At 46.1% G+C, this 20,020-nt stretch overlaps 1 protein-coding gene across 2 annotated transcripts in view; it reads left to right on the top strand.

Annotated features, from left to right (window-relative positions):
- The window catches only part of LOC144180509 (putative serine carboxypeptidase CPVL), a 35,324-nt gene extending 15,574 nt beyond the window's left edge, over positions 1-19,750 (top strand). For both annotated transcript variants that reach the window (XM_077708840.1, XM_077708839.1), the window contains exons 3-7: positions 1,868-1,914; positions 4,889-5,091; positions 10,016-10,346; positions 17,415-17,932; positions 19,343-19,750. In XM_077708840.1, the coding sequence (XP_077564966.1) occupies positions 1,868-1,914; positions 4,889-5,091; positions 10,016-10,346; positions 17,415-17,932; positions 19,343-19,624 (1,381 nt within the window). In that variant the 3' untranslated portion in view covers positions 19,625-19,750. The remainder of the gene's footprint in view (positions 1-1,867; positions 1,915-4,888; positions 5,092-10,015; positions 10,347-17,414; positions 17,933-19,342) is intronic.
- The last annotated feature ends 270 nt before the right edge of the window (positions 19,751-20,020 follow it).

Genomic DNA, 20,020 nt, shown 5'->3' with positions numbered 1-20,020 from the left:
CGTCATGTGCTGGTCGCGGCGGGGCTGGGGCTGCCCGAAACGGCCCGCGTACCCTCGATGTTTGCGCCGGTGCCGAGACGGAGCGACGCCGGGGCCAGGACGGTGAGAAACCCGCACACTCCGCCAAACATGTTACGTGGCACAGGACATGAACCATGAGATGCGGATGATGTATTTGACACTATTTACATGGCGGCTATCGCCGAGCTCACACCGGCTGCGCGTCAGGCACTTCCTCGTCTTCGCCTATGGTTGTACATCGGGGATTGTCCACTTGTTCGTAACAGTATTCTTGTCTACATGTCGCTCTGTAATCCGAGAAGGCCTACTGGATCCTACACATAGACAGCTTCACTGTAAAAATGAGTTTGATGGGCGGGGAGAAAGAGGGGGGGGGGGGGGCGCCTTGGCAGCAGTTCGCACAGGGCGCCGAATGATGCAAGGCCGACCCTGTGCACAGACAACCATGTGCTGCGCAATGCCAGCGCACATTAAATAGATAATTGTGGCTGAAATTACACGGAGCCCTCCTCTACAGCACCTCTCATTAAACCAAACCAAGCCAGCCGCGAAATGTTCGCAACAATACATGCAACTGGGACCGCGGAACTGAAAAGAAAAAGCGCTCAGTTATCGTACGCAGAAAATACACAACCTGCCGCAGTGACGAAAGTGAGCTTTCCCGCAACAAGGTCGCGGCGCGCAAAGACGCTACAAGCATGCCGAGAGTTAGGCGTGCTTCCCAGCAGAGCAAGCACGGTGCGCTTCCGCACTAGCAGACGACACGAAGCCCCGCTTCCAAGCCCCTATGCGCGTGCGCCGCTTAGCTTCGATGCGCGGCTGCGGCTTGTGCGCTGGCCCTCCGCGGAGCGCGGCCACTCTGCGCCGTGTTCGTACCAAGAGTGGACGGCCCTGTACTTGTGCACGGAATTTTTTTGCTTTAGATAAGATGAGTCAAAGGAAGCAGCGGAATAATTTAATCCATATATAGAGCTTTCCTAGTGGGCTGGTGGTGCGCTCGAATATAAACATTCCTGCTTCAGGTAAGGCTTCAAATTCATATTGAAGGAAAACTGTTATTAACATTCAGGATAAGATACGCAATAATTGGACGTGCCTACTTACGAGCTTTAGAGCCTCCCAAAAAAAGGCAACGGGACAATTGCGCACGGGAGGACATACCTTCTGATCTCAGGCGGCCGCCCCATTTGGTCGGCTGAGAGCAAAAGTTTAGGCTAGAGCCTGTTGGCGAGGGTGCAAATGTTTTCAGGCCCTCTAGGTTAACCTCGCTACTGAGTGAACAGGCCATATTCTTCTCTGTATCATTCTATTTTTGATACGTTACAAACAATTTCATTAGTGTACAAACCGATAAGGAAGTGAAATCGGTTCCTTACATATAAACGTTATGTAAACAAAGTTTAAATGAAACTTGGCACTGTTATTAATAATTTGGAATGACGGAGGGGAACAAAACGGGAACGAAACAAAAGGGAATCGACCGGTTTAAAATGACGTATTTTTTTTTATTCAAAGGCGAATAATACGTCATTGGAAAGACGTCAACATATACAGAGGTGTTACAACAGGTGGAATATAATATGTTATTGTTGGTACCGAAGTAGCGAATCGACTTACTATATAGTAGCAGTGGTATCTGAATTGCGTAACGCATAAAAGTGAGTGAAGAGTTTTGCTGGTCAATCCTACTTCCTTCAATTGGAGCATAATTTTAGAAACCCTTTCTCGGGGAGATGGGGACTATAAAGTAGAACTGTGGAATGCTACGCATTTTAAACTACGCACTGCTAATTAAAACCAATATTTTTGACGCCTAAGAGAATCTTGAAATATTGTGGATTCGCAGGTATAAAGACGTATCAGCAGGGCGCCAGAGGAGTCAAGGTGGCAAAGGTAAATCGTCTAATATTTTCACTCGCTCTACATGTTAATGCTGGCTAAATGCGAATTAAAATAACAATTGAATAAGGATTGGTAAATTTTTTTGATAAAGATAGTTCAAATTATTACAGTTTTTATTCGATATCATACGCATCAATTATTGACAAAATGTGCCAGCTTGGCATGTGGAATGAATAACACTCTGGCCGGGCACGTAGGCACGTAACGTACGTTGTTACAAATCAACTGTTTTTTTCGTGTAGTTGTATCCTGCAAAACTAACCCGCGAAAGTAACGAGTTATGAACATCTGGGAACCTGGGCCAACTTAGACGGTATCAGAAAAATACAGTAAGCAAATCTAGAGCTATGTCAACCTGATTCACTAAATCAACGGCGAGGGCAGCTGTATTCCAACCCTCGAAATTGACAGGTCATTCTTGGTTTTTTTAGGGGAACAGTTGCGTTAAGTTGTGGACTCCTGTTGCTGGGCATAGGTCGGCAAAATAGCAAGAACTCATTCAAACTCACACTTTTTTATTCAGGCTGTACTCACCTAAACTGAAACTCAAAAAGCTGGTTTTTTTCTCAAAATCACTCGTACTCACTACAAACTCTTTTGCAATCGTGCAAGTCTGTACTCAAATCCTTTAGTCCTCAGAAGTGCTCGCACACAATCTGTGCTCACACGTACTGAACTCATCTGTGGTCACTTGTACTCATACTCAATCTGTTCTCAAACTCGCCAGTCCTCACTATTACTCGTACTCATTCTACTCGCTCGTACTCAACTGATCTGTGCTCATTTGCACTGATATTCAATCTCCACTACTAGCACTCGTACTCAATCTTTACTCACACGTACTCGACCTGTGCTCACTTTTACTCCGTCTTCACTCACATTTATCGTATTCGAATGTGAGTGTTTCTACTGATCCGTTCTCGCAATCAACCATTTGAATTCACGCACTAGGCTAGGTCTTATAATTTGAACGGAGCAATCTGAGTGCAGCCACCCTGACTGCCCTTGTTTTTACAATGGCAACCCCGTGACGAGCGAGTGCCGAGAGCAGCGGAAGAGGGAATGGAAAAAACGGCAGCTTCATTCTTGTCACCTCGGTTTACCCTTCTTAAAACGGGCGATGCGGCACCGTGATATGCGTGATACTTGTGCACGCACGTCGTGATTCGAGTGCGTAATCAAACTCTCAAGTTTGTACTCGTGAGCACTGTACTCATAAGTATGGCTCGTGAGTACTACTCGCGAGTGCATGCAATTGCAAGTGCAGTACTCATGTGTACTGCCATGAGTACTACTCGTGAGTGCACGTAAGCCCGAGTTCAGTACTCATGAGTACTACTCGCGAGTACATGTACTCACGTCTGTACTCATCTGCCATCCTACTCACATTTTTCACTTTGGCTTATACTCACTCATTATAGTGCTCATTTTTTGTCTGGCTCTGTATTCACTCATCATCGTACCCATTGGTAAGTATGAGTACAAATGAGTTCAATAAATGTTCTCATGATTGAGTACGCCGCCCTATCGTTGCTGAGCCGCGGCGTAGGCGTACGTGGCAGTGGTCGGTCAGTTACACCCCTTTTGACTTTAGCATTGACGACAGGCTTTGATTCTCTCCGGACGTATACCCAATCTTCGATTCACAGTAGCTTTCTAGCCCCATACAGAGCCTGCTATAAAATAGGCTGTGCTCAATAGGAGTGGTCTTTCTTTACAACAATGGCGGTTCTGTGATATTTCCTTAGCGTTCCCCTTTTTTGCTGTCTTGGATAAGAAAACACTTCAGCTCCCCTCCTATCTCGGCATATAAATCGTGCATCAGGGACTAGTTATCCGCATTGTGTGTAACGTATTGAAATTATTGAAATAACCAACATAAATTAGCCATGCTAGTTTGTTTTTGTGCCTTGAATCTCAAGATGGCCATTGCCCGCTTCAGGCTTTAGAGTTTCGTAATTACAAATAAGAACCCCGTATATTCTATCAGACTTAGCGTAAATCCCCTAGGTGGAGTAAGTTTTGGCGAAGGAGGAACTTTCTGAGAAAGCTGTACAGCTTTCCTTTGCAGCCGTACGGCTGCATTGAGGCGGATGTATATTTTAACTTCTCATAAATTGGTATAGAAGAGTAGGATAATCCTAGTAATCATTTATATTAAAACGCTGTTAAAGTGATTGTAAGCTAGTTTGGGGAAAAAAATTTCGCCCTTCAGCTACTTGCTTGTAGAGGTCAGTATCTGGAACACCAAAAAAAATGTAGGTACCTGTTTTCTATATCGTCGCCGTGCTCCGAACGTACAAAAAAATAAAGCGAAACCTATCAGCTCATCTGAAATAAGGACGCGAGAATATAATAAAATTGAAAGGAGTTGGTCTACCGTGAAGAAATGAACAGCTAACTGCACCACCCCGCCGACGCGCACACGCGTCACGAAGTGAGGAGCGCCGGAAGCCTTAGGGGCTAGACGAAGGCGTTCCAGTGCACAAATCTTGGAATAAGTATTTCGATATCTGTTACGGAATGCGTAGTGATTTTGTTTTGCAGGCTCACACCCCCATAATTAAAATGAACCGCCGTGAATTGGCGTGCGCGAAAATTGCCCCGGAATTGTTCAAAAATGAAAAAACAAAACAAAACCGAGTAGATATGCAGCTTTACAATGTCATAAATCATACGGATTTCAAGACCCACCTGAAATGGGAGGAGGTGCAAAACCGCTCAGTGATCCTAAAAAGATAAAAAAGTGCGGTTTTCTACTTGCCCCTGTCAGTTTAGAACTGCCTATATATACAAATTGTGCTTTAATCAAGAAAAAGTTATCGACAAAATGATAAGACTGCTGAGGAAAACAAATATAATGCTGACCTCTCAGTCAGAACTCTTTCGTTGTAACTCTGTTCCAATTGGCCTGCGCTGTTCACACAGTCACAGAAATGAAAATAAAAATATTTTCTTGCTGCAGGTGAAGCGAAAGCTCAAGACACCGATAGCGGACAGCCCTTGTTTCTCTCACCGCTCATTCAGGCCGGCAGTTACGACGAAGCACTCAAGAAAAGCAGGGTGGAATCTATTGGGGATGTTCCTGATGTTCCCAGCTACTCTGGCTTCATAACGGTGAATGAAGAGTACGGCAGCAACCTCTTCTTCTGGTTCGTTCCAGCCATGGTAAAGGCAACTACCAACAGCTTGAATGTCTGGGGATCTCTGGTGGCAGCTTTATACTGCGAAGCTACTAACGGCTGTAAATCGGCTAATATTTGGTCTGTATAAACAAAAATATTGTCCGCGCACCTGCTCACTTCGCTGCATATATCGGCGAAAGAAGATCGTCTTCTTTTCCCCCTGCCACGCAAATGACTCTGCTCTCTTTTTCTCGCTCACCTCTCACGCCCCCTCGTCTCGCTCCTCCAATGATGAACACGTAGGAAGTTTGATAAAGTCAATTAAATTTTACCGCGTTCAACTCCTTGTGCGCCATTTACTGCGACCTTTCGTTACTGTTGTACTTCTCGGAATGCCGCCACAAGAAGGGCGCCGTGACCCCTTTTTGTATTTTTGAGTAAAAACTTTGTTTTCGACGCGTATTTTTTTATTTGGTACAGCAAAATCAAGCAGTATTTTGCTTAAACAAACACTGAAAATACCACTTTCGCATTTACGTTTTCCTCAAATGAGCTTACATTTTCATTTTGCCGATGAATGTTGAGAAATGTGACGTCCGTTTCCAGGTTTAGCGGCTTGGAAACGTTCTGTGTATATAAAACTCTAGTTCAAGTATTGTTTTAATTTTGGTCGAGTGGCTGAATGGTGGGACAGGCAGACAGACAGACAGACAGAAAGAAAGAGACACAGAACAAATTTTGGGACCTTGCAACACGGTTTGAGCAGTGCAAGTAAAACTGCGCGACTGCCAGGAATACCCGAGCCAAATATTACATGTGCACGTGAAGCGGTGAGCGCGCAAATCGCTGTGAAAGAAGCGAAAAACCAACCGCGCTCCCTTGAATTTTACGCATTATGCACCCCTGGCATGGCCTAAACCACGTCATCGAGGCTATGGCTGCCTATTGACTGTCGCTGGTAGGTTTCGCGGCTTCTTTCGCACATTTCCTGCGACTATACGCCATCGTCGGCCTCTTCCATGCCTGAGCCTGTACGCAGACGTTTCTTTTGTGTTTTGAGTGCCCGTGGAGTTTGAGTGACCAACTCAATACTTCCCTTTCAGCCAGATCACATCACAATGAACTTTTATTGCTTCAAAAACGTCCTACCAGCCTGAGCGCCTGCTTGCGAGCAGGCAGCCATGCCTGCTTTTTTGTGGCACCAAACCGGAAATCAACCCTTCCACGTTTCGGAGAACAGGAGAAAACTCCGCGGACTGTCATATATCGAAGGCCGCCGGAGAAGACGCCGCGAGCCGCTGCCCTCTCCAGAAGAGAGCGCGCAGCTTTCGTCGCGTTGTCCGCCGTCGAGTTCAGAGGAAACAATTATGCGAGATTTCTCATCGCGCGTAGTATCGGTGATACTGAACGTATTTTCATAATTCTTGCGGGAGGATATTTCTGGGACAATATACTTTACCTTAAACTACATTCCGTGTAGTCGATGCTAAGTGTTGCAGGGTCCTTTTAAGTTGCACAAGAAAGGCTATCGTTTTTAAAATACAGTGCGGCCTCTGTGTTCGAGCTCTAATAACGTTCCTGGCTAATACGAGAGCGTCAACTCAAGTTACGCAAGGCAGGAATACCATCGGAACACCGAAACCGCAACAAAAACATTTGCTACGCTGATGATTCAGCCAAGAGTGGCCTACTTTGGAAGAACGAAATGACAGCCCAACCAAAGAAACAGGAGCTCCCACGCACGCACGCACGCACGCACGCGCACGCACGCACGCACGTGCACACGCACACGCACACGCACACGCACACGCCCACACAGGCACGCCCGCATGCACACGAACGCACACACGCACATGCGCCCGTACACGCGCGCACACGCACACACGCGAACACACGCGCACGCACGCAAACGCACACGCGCACGCACGCACACGCACGCACGCATGCCCACACACGCGCACTCACATGCCCACACACGCACACTCACACGCGCACGCACGCACACGCACGCACGCATGCCCACACACGTGCACTCACATGCCCACACACGCGCACTCACATGCCCACACACACACACACACACACACACACACACACACACACACACACACACACACACGCTTGCGCACACGCATTGCATGCACGCACACGCACACGCACACAGAGGCAGAGTGAGAGAGCTGCACGAATGGAGGAACAGAATCCGTACAAGAAGTCGCAAATGAACCCTGCAAAAACGGACCGAATGACAACCGGGTTACAGCCAGGAAAACCAATTGGCTGGTCGGGTGTAGTGGACTCTGCGCAAACAACTAAAAATGTAACAGAACGAATGCAGACCAAGCAAGATAAGCTAATACAAGAAATCAGGGATCATATCCAACGACAAAACACAGAGGTCCTACGTTAAAAAAAACTGCTAAATTAAGTGTAACATCGAAATGAATTCCGTCAGGATCGCCAAAAAAAAAATGCTCAACTGCGTGGACTCCCACCAGGCAAGGTCATAACCTTTAAAGCCATAACCGTAATCATTTACGCAAGCAGTTATGCAGGCGCTAGGGCTGCGGGTCACTTCCCAATTAACCGAAAAAAATCCCCGCTAACACATCTCCTTCATACGCAGAACAACATAGCCAGCCGGCCCCTTAAACGCTTACTAGTGGGAAAAAGAAAACAACAGGAACAAGGAGACCAACATAGCAGTAAGCGCCAAGCCCTACAAAGAGACGTAGAAATCTTGCAAAGAGACGCCGGGGCAACTGACGAGGATCTCGTGTAAAGGTTACAAGGAGCAGGACTGCCTCGAGGTGTGGCAGCGGAACTGTTGAGGCTTGCCCAATAAGAACTGTTTCAACACACCATACACAGAGGCATGACCTATAGAGATATAATAAGCCTACAAGAAGGAAGAAGCGTCAGCAACATCAAAGGATACTAAAGGGTCATAAATGTTGCTCGCTGAGCTGTATGCGTTGCGAACGAAGATGCTTTGCGCTGCCGTCTTAATTCGTACGATTTCAACAAGCACTGTATCCTGGGTTGTCGTTTTAGCTGATGTGTCATTGTTCTGATGTCTTTTCGGGTGTATAAGATCACTCCATTTTGCATCGTTATTTCGTTCAACTTTTCGTGCACGGGATCTGACAGTAGACCATAATCTATGTTGAAATAAGCGATACCGTCCTCGTACATTATTGGTCTAGGTCACTTGCTGTCTGCGCTTACTATTACGTGTCACGTTTCCTGGCATGATTTTAGACCAACAGAGTCATTGTGATCTGTTTAGCTGTTGAAATATTCTATGTGGGCGGTAATATTTCCAAATAAGGTGTCCACCCTGACTTTTCCACTCGCTAATATTTTTCTCATACAATTTAGCTAACGACGACAGGATTTTATCTCTAGAAAGACAGACGCATAAAAGGGGACAGGATGTACTGATTTTTTTAGCTTGAAAACATCTGAAATCATTCATCAACTCTCCTAACAAGTTCTTCTAAAGTTTATCATTACCCGTTCTCCTGCTGCATGCCCCGCTGGTCCACAGATAAGCAGCGCCTAGCCATTTAATTTTCCCAACTATTGTGCATTTTACAATAGTCCTACTACTGCTGCTGCTGATTCACTGCACATAATTGTGGCAGCACGGTTACTTAAGGGGACGTCTTATCTTCTGGTCACTTTACTTCAGGTTACGTAATTCATATAATGTCAAAATCTATTGTGGTTCTACTTCTTTCCGCGTTAAGTTATTGCGTTAGCGCTCTGCTTTCCGTTCCATTCAGAAGCGTATTGAGACAGAAATATATGGCTTCTGCCACCACTCAATCCTGTTACGTATAGACACAATCTTATGCCGGTTACAGACGCATGAATTGGACAAGAAGGTATATTATCGTTGGCTCCGACAGAGTTTCCCATCTTATATCCAGTGCTTGCTTTCATACAAAGATTGTTTTACTTATTCCTACAATGTTCGAAGTTGTTTAAAATGCATAATGGAAGCTGGTTGCTAGGAGACAAAAGGCGGTGACGATTCAAATGTTTTGAATGTTGCCTTCGAATCGACAGCCTAACGTGAATTACCTATGAATTCATTACTGTGTGTCGGCGCGTTTCAGAGTTACTGTTCCTTGGGTGGGAGCAGTATTCGGGTGTGCAGGTTTACCATTTTGCAGGTTGCACAAACTGTGCGGTCGCACTGAGGAGGCGTTGACCCTGATCGTAGACACGCGGACGTCTTGCGTTTTCTTCTTCGCGGTTTTCGGGGTCCCGACGAGTATTGTACTTCCGTACGCAGACAGAGCGGCTTCGGTGGTATCTTTTAGCGCGTTCGCGCGGAGCGAGTAGGCTCCGCTGTACGCAGTGTGGGAAGGTCAGCCTTAAAAAAACGAAGTTCGCAATGATCTCCTTAAAGTCGTCTTCACTACTAAACATAAAGACATTGATGCGAGAACGTTTACTAGGGGTAACACACGCCAGCTTATATTGAAATATGAAGTTCTAGGGGCGAACAGGTGGGAACGTCTACACACAGCGTGAGAGGAAAGTCCGGTAGCCACCTCACGTGCAGAGAACATCGGCCCGCGAGTTAAGAGGACGAGCGGCTTGTCTCGTCCTACAGGAGCAAAAAAACAGGAAGATGGCCTATATGATATTTTGTGGCAAGAACAGCTCCAATGTTGCATTAGATTGTTGTAGCTGTCTCAAGTCTACGGCTGTCGCCTACTCATCACACTATTTTCAACTGAACATCCTCACAATACTGCAGTTATCCTTATTTGCGTTGTCTTACGTATACAGCGCCACTTGATTCCCGCAGTTTTCGATCGTTAAGTACGAGGTTCAGGAACATGATTTTCTTACTTTGGAATGTTCATGGGCACTAATAAAATACTAATTGCGGTAGAGTCCGAGAGTCCGCAAGGATCTCAAAGTTTTCCACACCTTCGTCTGCTTCTCAGGAAAACAGCGAGAGCGCACCTGTGATGCTTTGGCTTCAAGGAGGCCCCGGAACGTCTTCGCTCACTGGATTCTTCGTGGAGCACGGCCCTTACTACGTGGACGAGGATCTTGCCCCTCACCTGCGTCAAATTACCTGGACGCGCCGCATATCGATGTTATACGTGGACAACCCAGTGAACACGGGATTCAGCTTCACAGAGAGCGAGGAGGGCAAAGCGAGAAACCTGAGTGACGTGAGCAGGGACATGGTTGAGTTTCTGCAGCAGTTCTTCACCCTCTTCCCGGATTACTCCAGGAACGATTTCTATCTCGGCGGAGAGTCTTTCGCTGGTAAGTAACTTGGTTTTGCTGTTGGTAATACAGGCGAGGCGTAATTTAGATTTACTGGCATTTAATCTTGCTTAGGAATCGAAGTCAATGTCCTCTAGGATAATGCAGGCCTTTGTTGTGCCAGGAACACCACGGGCCATGCATCCCGATGCAGCAAAATTATAAGCGATATATTCAAGGTTTCTGGGAAACAAATACCTTGGCGTAAAGTACGACCGTCTTTTGCAGATGACGATGAAACGGTTTTATTGTGAACGGTGCTTTAGGAATATTCTTTTTTAGGACTTCAGACCTGCAGAAACTTCTTCGCCATGTGCCAGTCAGTAGCGTATGGCAATCAGGGCGTAACACGTTATGAAATGCAAGCGCAGGCAGAAAATGCATTTCCGGGAACTACACTAACTATAGCTGCAGCCAAAAACACGTTGTCTTTCTTTCTTTTTCTTTTTTCCTTTATTTCCTTGCTTTAGTTACTTTCTTTTTCTTTCTTTTTTTTTCTGTCTTGATTTGTTTTTTTTTTCTTTTCTGCAAAATATTTTCGAGCAACCGTCATTTCTCCTCACGGTCACTCCGTCGCGTTACGTGCGCAACATGTTATGCCATACTGCACCCGATAGCTACAGCTACGGACACCGCCATTGCATTGGACTTCACACTTATAAAGTTACAGGTGTACTGATGTGTTGTCATTAAGGCACCATGGGATCATTACCAGGGCCTTCTAATTAGCAGTCTTGTGTGATTAAAACGCGTTTAATACACGCTGCACGCACAGATCTCTTTCATAATTGTCATCATCAGCCTGGATGTGCCCAGGGCAGGCCCTCAACAGATCGCAGATATTTTTAAAGATATCTTTAAAGACCGCTTATTTCGACGCATTACAAGCTGCAGTGCACATATTGTCACGGAGACCGCAACGATGAAGACAAACACGCTGGAACAACAGGAAGCTCGATAGCGTTCATTAGCTGATGTGCACCGGCCTCTAGAGTCGTCAGTGCAAATAATGTAAATAGCGTACGTGGTCATTAAATAGCCATCGCCCCTTCGCCGCACAACAGTTTTTGTGAAGGTTGCGGGGTCACACTTGTGAAAACGGAGCTTCGCAGCGGGCCCTTCATTCCACCCGCAACAATAGCTGACGCTAGCTGAGAGCCTTCGCCTACCATTTCCGCAGAACTTCCGGCTTTCGTACTCTCACACCACCGTGAGCCCTGCTTTTTGATTGGCAGGGGCGACGTAGACATCGAGGGCAGGATGAACCTGTACGACCATGAGAGTAGCCCCAACAGATGGCATCCAACGTTTACGCTGGAAATCTTACATTTTACCTCAAGGGAACGGCGAGAGTGTGGTTTGAAACTCACGAGTGTGAAGTGTGCAAAGAAAAATTTAAGGAGTTGTATTAAAGACCGTCTCCTTTAGTATCGCCGCAAAGCAAGAAGGTGCGTCTCGGTCCAAACATCCACGCAATCCCTTCTGTCGTACACACAGGACGGCATCACTCTGTGCTTGAAGATCGAACGCAGGATGTGCAAGACAGACAAGGTGGGACACATCCTGAAGGGCATCGCCGACGATGCGTCCAACTTGGTAGTATTTAAAAACTGCACATATGTCGACGGAATAATTGGTGATTGCCATAATTTCGAGCAGGCTGAAAACCGCCCCACTGCGCAGAACATTGTGGGTCTCCCGAAAACGGCGGCATAATTTGCCCGCGTGAAGAAACGCGGGCAAATTATCAGGACGCCGCCCATTCAACAAGCTCGATCCGAATCATTCGCCGCGGAATCGAAGCGATGCAGCCTGTACAGATACAGGGTGATCAAAGTTAAGTCGACAGGTTTTTTAGATGCAAAGCATTTCTTGCTCTCGGCTCCGTCGTCCGTCGTCCATCGTCCATCCATCCGCCGGCCCATGAAGACACCGGCAACACTGCCGCTCCAGGAGCCCTTTAAGGGGAAGCGTGCTCGTCTCGTGCCGGCGCAGGAAGAAAGCGGCAACACTGTCGCTCCAGCATCTCATGGTCGGGGCTATGTCCCTCCCTTGTTGTGGCGCCGTCCACACCCCTACTGCGCATGCTCGGCTCATCTCGGGCCGGCCCAAGAAGACGCAGGTAACACTGTCGCTCCAGGAGCCATTAAAGGGTAAGACACCACCGGGCGTTCAGCAAGCCGAGCATGCGCAGTGGGGGTGTGGACGGGCCAACAACGACAAGGGAGGGATGTAGCCCCGTCGCATCTAATAAAATTACACCATCATCCCGTAGTGGAACCCTGAGTAGTATGCGAAACAGCCATGGGCTCAACGCAATTTCCCGTTTCGTAGTTACGGTAAGTGAAAAGTGTGGTAGTTACCATGGAAACCAAACTGTAAATATAACGGTAGCTACGTACCTCAACCTAACGGAAACGACGAACTGAAAACTAATGGGCACTTCAATCGACCCCATGGCTGCTTTGCATACTGCTCAGGGTTCCCCTAGGGGAAGATGGTGTAATTTTTTTTAAATAGGCGCTTAGATTTACGCGAAGACGACCTCTACAGTGAGGTTATGCGCCCAGGGGGACACATAAATAGGAGGTAATTATTGATTTTTAAGATATAATTAACTAAACTTGATTAATTAGCTTTTTAGTGGCTGCAGTAAACAGGCATGTTTGTATTGGGAAATTAGACGCAATCTTGTTTCTACGCAGTTTCTATTGGCAGAATTCTTCAAGAGCATCCGTAGTCCGAAATATCAAACGGCGAAGTTTAATTGCCGTTCGCATGATTACGCATGCAAGACAGTCTGTACCGGCGCAAAGCTCCTCCCTTCTGTGGCGTGTCTGCTGTGTATGGTGTTTAGTTCGACAAAGGGGTAGACGGACAGGAAAAAGTGATAACTGGCACCCATTCATTCTTCCCTGGCGTTACCGCAATCTGCAGCACTCGGAACCGCTATGAAACCAGAGAACAAAAGGGAGGAGCTATGCGCCGGTATTGGCTTCTCGGACTATGGATGCGCTAGAAGAATTTTGTCAATTGAAACTGCGTAGAAACACGATTGCGTCTAACCCTCCAATACAAACATGGCTGGTTACTGCATACACTAAAAAGTTAATTAAGCAATTTTAATTAATTAAGCCACCTACATCAATAATGACCACATAATTATTTGTCCCCCTGGGCGCATAACCACACTGTAGAGGTCGTCTTCGCGTAAATCTAAGCGCCTATTTTTATAAAAACCTGTCGACTTAACTTTGATCACCCGGTACATGTGAGCAGCCCGACCATGTCGCTATTAGCGCGATAGCGTTATTAGGGTCATTTTGCAAGTTGGCCGTGCCCTTCCATCAGTCCGCTCGTAGCCATGCTCATCAAGCGCCCGTGGAAGTACATCAACGGGGCTAACCGGACATTGTAACTGAGGCAGCCAAATACGAGGGCTTGCCGTTACTATAGAGTAACTGCAGATTGCGGAAATAAGGACAACGATACTACGGCCGAGATAAAGAAAAGATACGCAATTTAAATATGCGCCGCGCCTGCACAGTGATCTTGTTTATTAAGCAGACATTAACGCCAGCCGAGATCGCAGGTTGCACCACCGCCAAACGCCTCTCCGATGACCGATGATGAGGCTGGCGCCAACATTGTGTCAACTAGATAAAACGTGGGCCAAAAATAACGCCTGCCTTACATTCAGAAAGGAACCAAAACATGTCCCCAAAAAAAACTGAGTATATATATGGCGTCTAATTACACACACTTTAAAACCGCATTCCAAATTTTTTGCATCCCTGTCACCGGTGCAAGCTCTCTGCACACTAAAAATGGCGCCATGCGGCTTATTGAAAACAGCTCGAAACGAAGGCCAGAATGTGATTCCAGAAAATAGTCACGTAAGAATGTTTGGCATGGCCCTACAGAGAAGCGGCAGAGCCGATCTCAAAATCGCTGAAATACTGGAAATATTTGACCATTTGGACAAAATTTCAAAGCGCCCTTGCAGCAGAGGAGCGGGAATGAAAGAAAGGAGAAAGCTTATGCAGACACCGATCATTAGCCAGGTATTGTAGTCTGCTGCTCCTGAAACCTACCCACACTGAAGAAGGCAGCCTACAAGGCAGCTGTCAATGGGCTAATTTTCACAATAACCGTAAGGGTCTTCAAATTGTGTCCTATATTAACTTTGAAGAAGTCCGAGAGTTCCTCTCGTAGCCCGAAAGGAACGTCTGATAAAAAGCAATACTAGGAGTGGTCATCATATGGAATACAGGCTCAACTTCACAAAAAACATCCGGATGCCATCATCGACATGTTGCCGGTCCAGTGCCTTTCTATAAAATGACCCACCCCTCCGTCTACGGACAGCGATGGTCAAACGCGAAGCGTCCTCGTGATGGTTTCCTGGGTTGATACGAAAACCAAAATTAGGGTTATCTGTAAAAAGGTATATTTGAGGCAGATGACTTTTTATATGTGGAACTTGTTTTTCTGCAGTCGGTTTTGAGTTTGACTGCACACGCCGTCAGCGAGACGTATAAAGCTTCGTGTTAAACTTCAACCTTGCCGGAATGGTCAATGGGATAAACGTCGGCTCCATAAAGCCAAGGACCCAGATTCAATTCGGACCACAGGAATCGTTTTTTGTTTCTCTTCAGGCACGATCATCATCATACTCCGAGAAAGTTGGCTTTCCTGTATCAGGTTTAGGGGTGGACTACAGGCGCCATCAGTGAGGCATAAATTAGAAGCCCTTCTCTTCTCGGAAAACACACAAACAAACGTAGACTAGGACTTGCTCAAGCCAGTATCAAATTCCCTCGAGGAAAGTTCCAGAACCATGAAAATACAGTATACCCTGAAGCCCGGACGTTAGAAATTACAAAGGCAAGAATCGCCACAGTGGAATACCCTGACAATCGTTGCAAAGTCATCACAGTCATGCACTCAGGAACGGAACAAAACGGAAATCTGACCCATCCTTGTGGTATTCCGCCTAGCGACACTCTCGGATAGATGCTGAACCATTATTACTAACGCTCGAAAAGCCATTAGTATTTTGGCTGCATGCAGACTACCTAAACGCCTAAGAAAGGGTCTCCAAACCACAATGAATAAAGTTAACGTCACGTTACATCCGAACAAGTGGTCTTGAAAAGAACGGCGCAGCTGCCCAAGATATGAGCGAACTCGCATACCGTCCTCCGTGTTGACCCCGAGTATTACAGCTTTCTCCCGAAAAAAAAAAATGAAAACGCTTCCGCATTCCACGTTTGCATGAACGCCATCGTTCCTCGTGCCACACGGAGATATTAACGCCGAAGAAGTGCTAACGCTGCACAGGATACAGAACAAATATATATGTTCACAAATCTAGTTAATAGAAAATGTTTGGTAGAAAACGTGTGAGATTATCTTAAAAAAGTGCCAAATTCAAGGAAGCACCCACTGTCTTCTACGAAAATTTGTTCTATCCAAAGATATGCTCAGAGGTGAACAATGAAACATTACGTATTCTAGTTGCATTGTTACGGGGAAGATATTATATTTGCAAGATTCGTACAGCGGAATAAAGGCACCGCGGAAGAGGAACAATTTGGAGTGCACGAGAGAGAGCGGGGATGGTAATGACCGGGGAAAATGGTGATGAGCCCAGTGAGTCTCCTAGATTGTCCACCTTATATCAAGGGTCCTGTTCGCGAACATCATAACCACGCCTTGGCCATGAACGTTAGTGCTTGAGCAAGGTGCCGTCCACTGCGAATCACGCTGTGCGTGAAGCGCTACCATGCACCTTCACCAAAATGTTGCGGGGAAGATGCGATATTTTCAAGATTCACACAAAGGGATACAGGCACCGGGCAAGAAAAAGAAGGCTGAATGCGTGAGATACATTGGGTATGATAATGACAGGAGAAAATGGCGATGTTGGAGTGAGTCGTGTAGGTTACCCACCTTATATCAAGTGTCCTGTTTGTCAACAACATAACCACGCCTAGTAACAATATCTATCCTTGGCACGCTGCCCTGTCCAGCTTGTCCGCTCAAGATCAGCGAGGGCTAATTCTGGGCCCCTATATTTCGGATTCAACACTACGGCGCTAGCATCTCTTTATCCCCAATTTTCCAAACTTTCACGAAATCGGGCTCAACAAATATCTTTCTCTCCATCGGTTTTACAAAAAAAAAAAACGTTCATTGAGGCCACGACACTTCCTAATAAACACTTTTAAACACTGGCACCCTCAATTTCTCGCTTAATCTTGCCAACACCATGCAGCCCGAACTTTTCACGCCCATATGTTGAGCCAAAGCAACGTAGGTGACCTATGCGTCTCTTGTGCCACGGTGATTAAAAACAGTTCCGCTTAGCCAAGATCTCGCCACAGAACTTGAGTCCATGGAAAGCACAAATTTCAAATGCGGTAACTCCGTTCCAATACGCTATCTCGACACCGAAGTAATGCTATCACGTCATACATCTTCGAACCTAAACGTAGATGTCACCTGCAGCTTTTATTTTACATTCATTGCGTCTTCGCCTTACAACAACGTGTCCACTGGTCGCCTCAATGTTGTGTTTTTATTATCAGCATAATTTTTATTTATGTTTAAATAAATAAATTCAAACTTATTATTTATTATTTTTCTTTATTTTTTGAAATACTGCAGTCTTGTTTTGAAGACCCAGGTGGGTATACATACAGGAATACATACACACACCAACAGTAGGAATAAGTCGGTACATGGTATCGCAGCGCTAATTGTAAGAAGGCAAAACAGGCTCTTGTCTATGGTGATTGAAAGGTTAACATCCTTAATAACAGGTTATTGAAATCTATCGCACACTCTTAAATCACGCAGACACTATATAAATTCTACACCGACATGAAATGGGAATACACGATAAAGCATTTGTATGGTTCATTCCCATTTTCAGGACATTCTAATAACCAACCTTCATTCCCTTGCGTTAAGTAGATTTGCCTGACACATTACCACTGTCGCATTCTTGTCTGCTACGAAACTATTGATTACCAAATGTTTCTCCGCTGCTGCATTCCGTAGGCAAGTACATATCGGCCATCGGCGCTGCACTGCACGAATCCAGAGGGCAGCTCCGGGTGAACATCAACCTCAGAGGAATCTCTATGGGAAATGCAGTCATCGATGTGGTCTCATTGCTCCGTTACGGCGAATTCCTCTTTAACCTTGGGCTCATGGACAGGAGGCAAGCAACGGTCATGCAGGAAGGCTGCGACAAAGCGGCCGGCATGATACATGACGGTGACTATAAGGAAGCCTTCCCGCTGCTCGTATCGCTAATATACGGCGTGATTGCCGATCTCCCGACGTACTTCGGAAATGTAACTGGGTACAGCTACGCCTACAACTACCTGCTCACCGAAGAACCGGAAGCAAACCAGCGCTACGAAAGTTTCGTTAAGTCCCCTGCGGTGCGTCGAGCCATACATGTGGGGGAACAAGAGTTTAAGAAGAACAACATCGCTATAGCCACTGACTTGGGAGAAGACCTGCTCACTTCGTCCAAGGAGGAATTCGCCGTCCTGCTCGACAACTACAAGGTATTCATTTCTTGTAATTGTCAGTCTAATGAATGCGACGCATCATTCCTAAGTTACATTATCTTGACAATGTGGTGCCAGCATTCAAACTGCAACGCTCCGTAAGGGGTGCAGGTTGTCCTTGGCTCAAGAAATAAGAGGGGAAATCGGGGCGTCATAATTACGAGAGGAGATATCCGGCAACACTGTACACAAATGCATAAGAATGAACTCCCACGTTGAGAAATTAAAAACTAATATTGTCGCATTTGGTGCATCATAAAATGGTGCTTATGATTCCTGGTGATCTTTACTTAAAATATTACGTTTTGATTGGATCCTTCACTTCAGGGCAGTACAGTGCCTCCATTTTGACAATGGTATCCATAAAGAACCTCTGGTTCTCTCCGCGTGTGTGTGTGTGTGGGGTGGCGATGGGGGCAAAGAGCTATTTATGCATAAAACACATGAACTTATTTATATGGAGGATGTGAACGCAAAATCCAATTTTCTGCCGATACTGCTCATATGATAATTTCATTGTAGAGCAGAAGTTTGGTAAATCACCATCACAAAATCTATAACGGCACTCCACAAGCCGGATGCGCTATGAGTGCTTACCAGTAGAGTGCTTATAAAACTAATCTGATTGCACTTTATCGCGGTGCCTTGACGCAGTTTAATCGGCATCCTGACGGAACAAACAGCGCAAACCTGTATGTCGCAATGAAAATTCTTTCCATCTTTATCGCAGTAATGGTGGTTCAGCCACTACACCAATAAAGTTCCAAATCTTTTCTGCAAAAATAGGCAACTGCAAATACGCAGAAAAAATAGCCAACTGAAAAATGCACAATGGCGGTTTTTGTAACACAAACTGAGGGGAACACGCAATCCACTTTCACGACGGCTTATTTGATTGGGTAGCCTGGAGTTGCTTTGTGTCCCATTACACCTTTACGTCGAGTGATGGATCTTCAGGTGCGCCTGTGGGAAGAGCACGTCGGGGCATCCTTGGGCTAGTTACAAGCAATAAATACGCCTCTTCACAAAACAATTGTCGAACGCGTCTTCTTGGAATTTCACAAATGCCGAACACTTCTTTAAAAAGGACTCCCACGGCGCGTCTGCCAGAACCCGAAATTTTTTCTCGCACACAATCTCACCGACAGCGAAAGATTCTCTGAACTACGCAGTGCAGGAAGAACTTACCTATGCCTATCTCCAAGCCCAAGGTCATAGTGTTTATCGTACTGGTGCAAACTAAACAGTTTTAACACACAGAATAGCCATTCGTCTCGCATTTCAGCGTTCCAGCCATGGCTCGGCTTTGATTCAATAACCCTGCTTTCATACAAAGGTTTTGCCGCCACTATGTGTCAGTGTTTGCTCTTCTAATTGTAATATTTGCTCTTTTTACTCCCCGAAAAGGTCATGCACTACACCGGTCAGTTAGACATCGTCGTCGCTTATCCCTTCACGGAAGCTTTAATGCACGATCTACGGTGGTCGGGCTCCGAAGAATTTCTCAATGCTACGCAGCAAGTATGGCGTTCACTCGACGGTAAATGCGTCCAGGGCTACGCCAGATGTGCCAGAAACTTCACCATGCTCCTACTGCGGAACGCCGGCCACATTGCGCCACACGACATGCCACAGTCGTCATACGACGCAATCACGCGATTTCTAGACGATATTCCTTTTGTTGACTGAAAGGGTACATTTCGTTATATTACTGGTCTCTGGTCTCTTCCCCACAAAAATGTTTTTAGGAAAACGTGGTGTTACCTCTGCTGCAAACACGTCTGCGTTATAGTCCCCAAAGAACGAATAAAAAGATGTGACCTTCTTGTGCAGTTTTTTATGTGTGCAGGCATCCGTAGGTTTATGGGTGTAGCGCTTGTTCGGGTCAATTCTTGAGCAAAACAATGGGTGACAGGCGGTTTGATTGCATTTCAAAGCTGCCAAAGCAACTAATGTGGCAAAAACAACAGCTCATGCGTGACGTAGACAGCCTCCAGCTTTCGCATTGCAGTACCAAGTATTCCAACAGCGCTTGAAGTCATCATCATTGTAAAGTGCTAGTTTCAGTGGCGTCCTTTAAGCCAT

The sequence above is a fragment of the Haemaphysalis longicornis genome, unplaced genomic scaffold (genome assembly GCF_048455015.1).
Source record: "Haemaphysalis longicornis isolate Haplotype H1 unplaced genomic scaffold, Haemaphysalis longicornis Haplotype H1 scaffold_4, whole genome shotgun sequence".
Taxonomy (NCBI): Eukaryota; Metazoa; Arthropoda; class Arachnida; order Ixodida; family Ixodidae; genus Haemaphysalis; species Haemaphysalis longicornis.
Note: the sequence above shows the minus strand (reverse complement) of the source record. Positions and strands in the feature narration are given on the sequence as shown.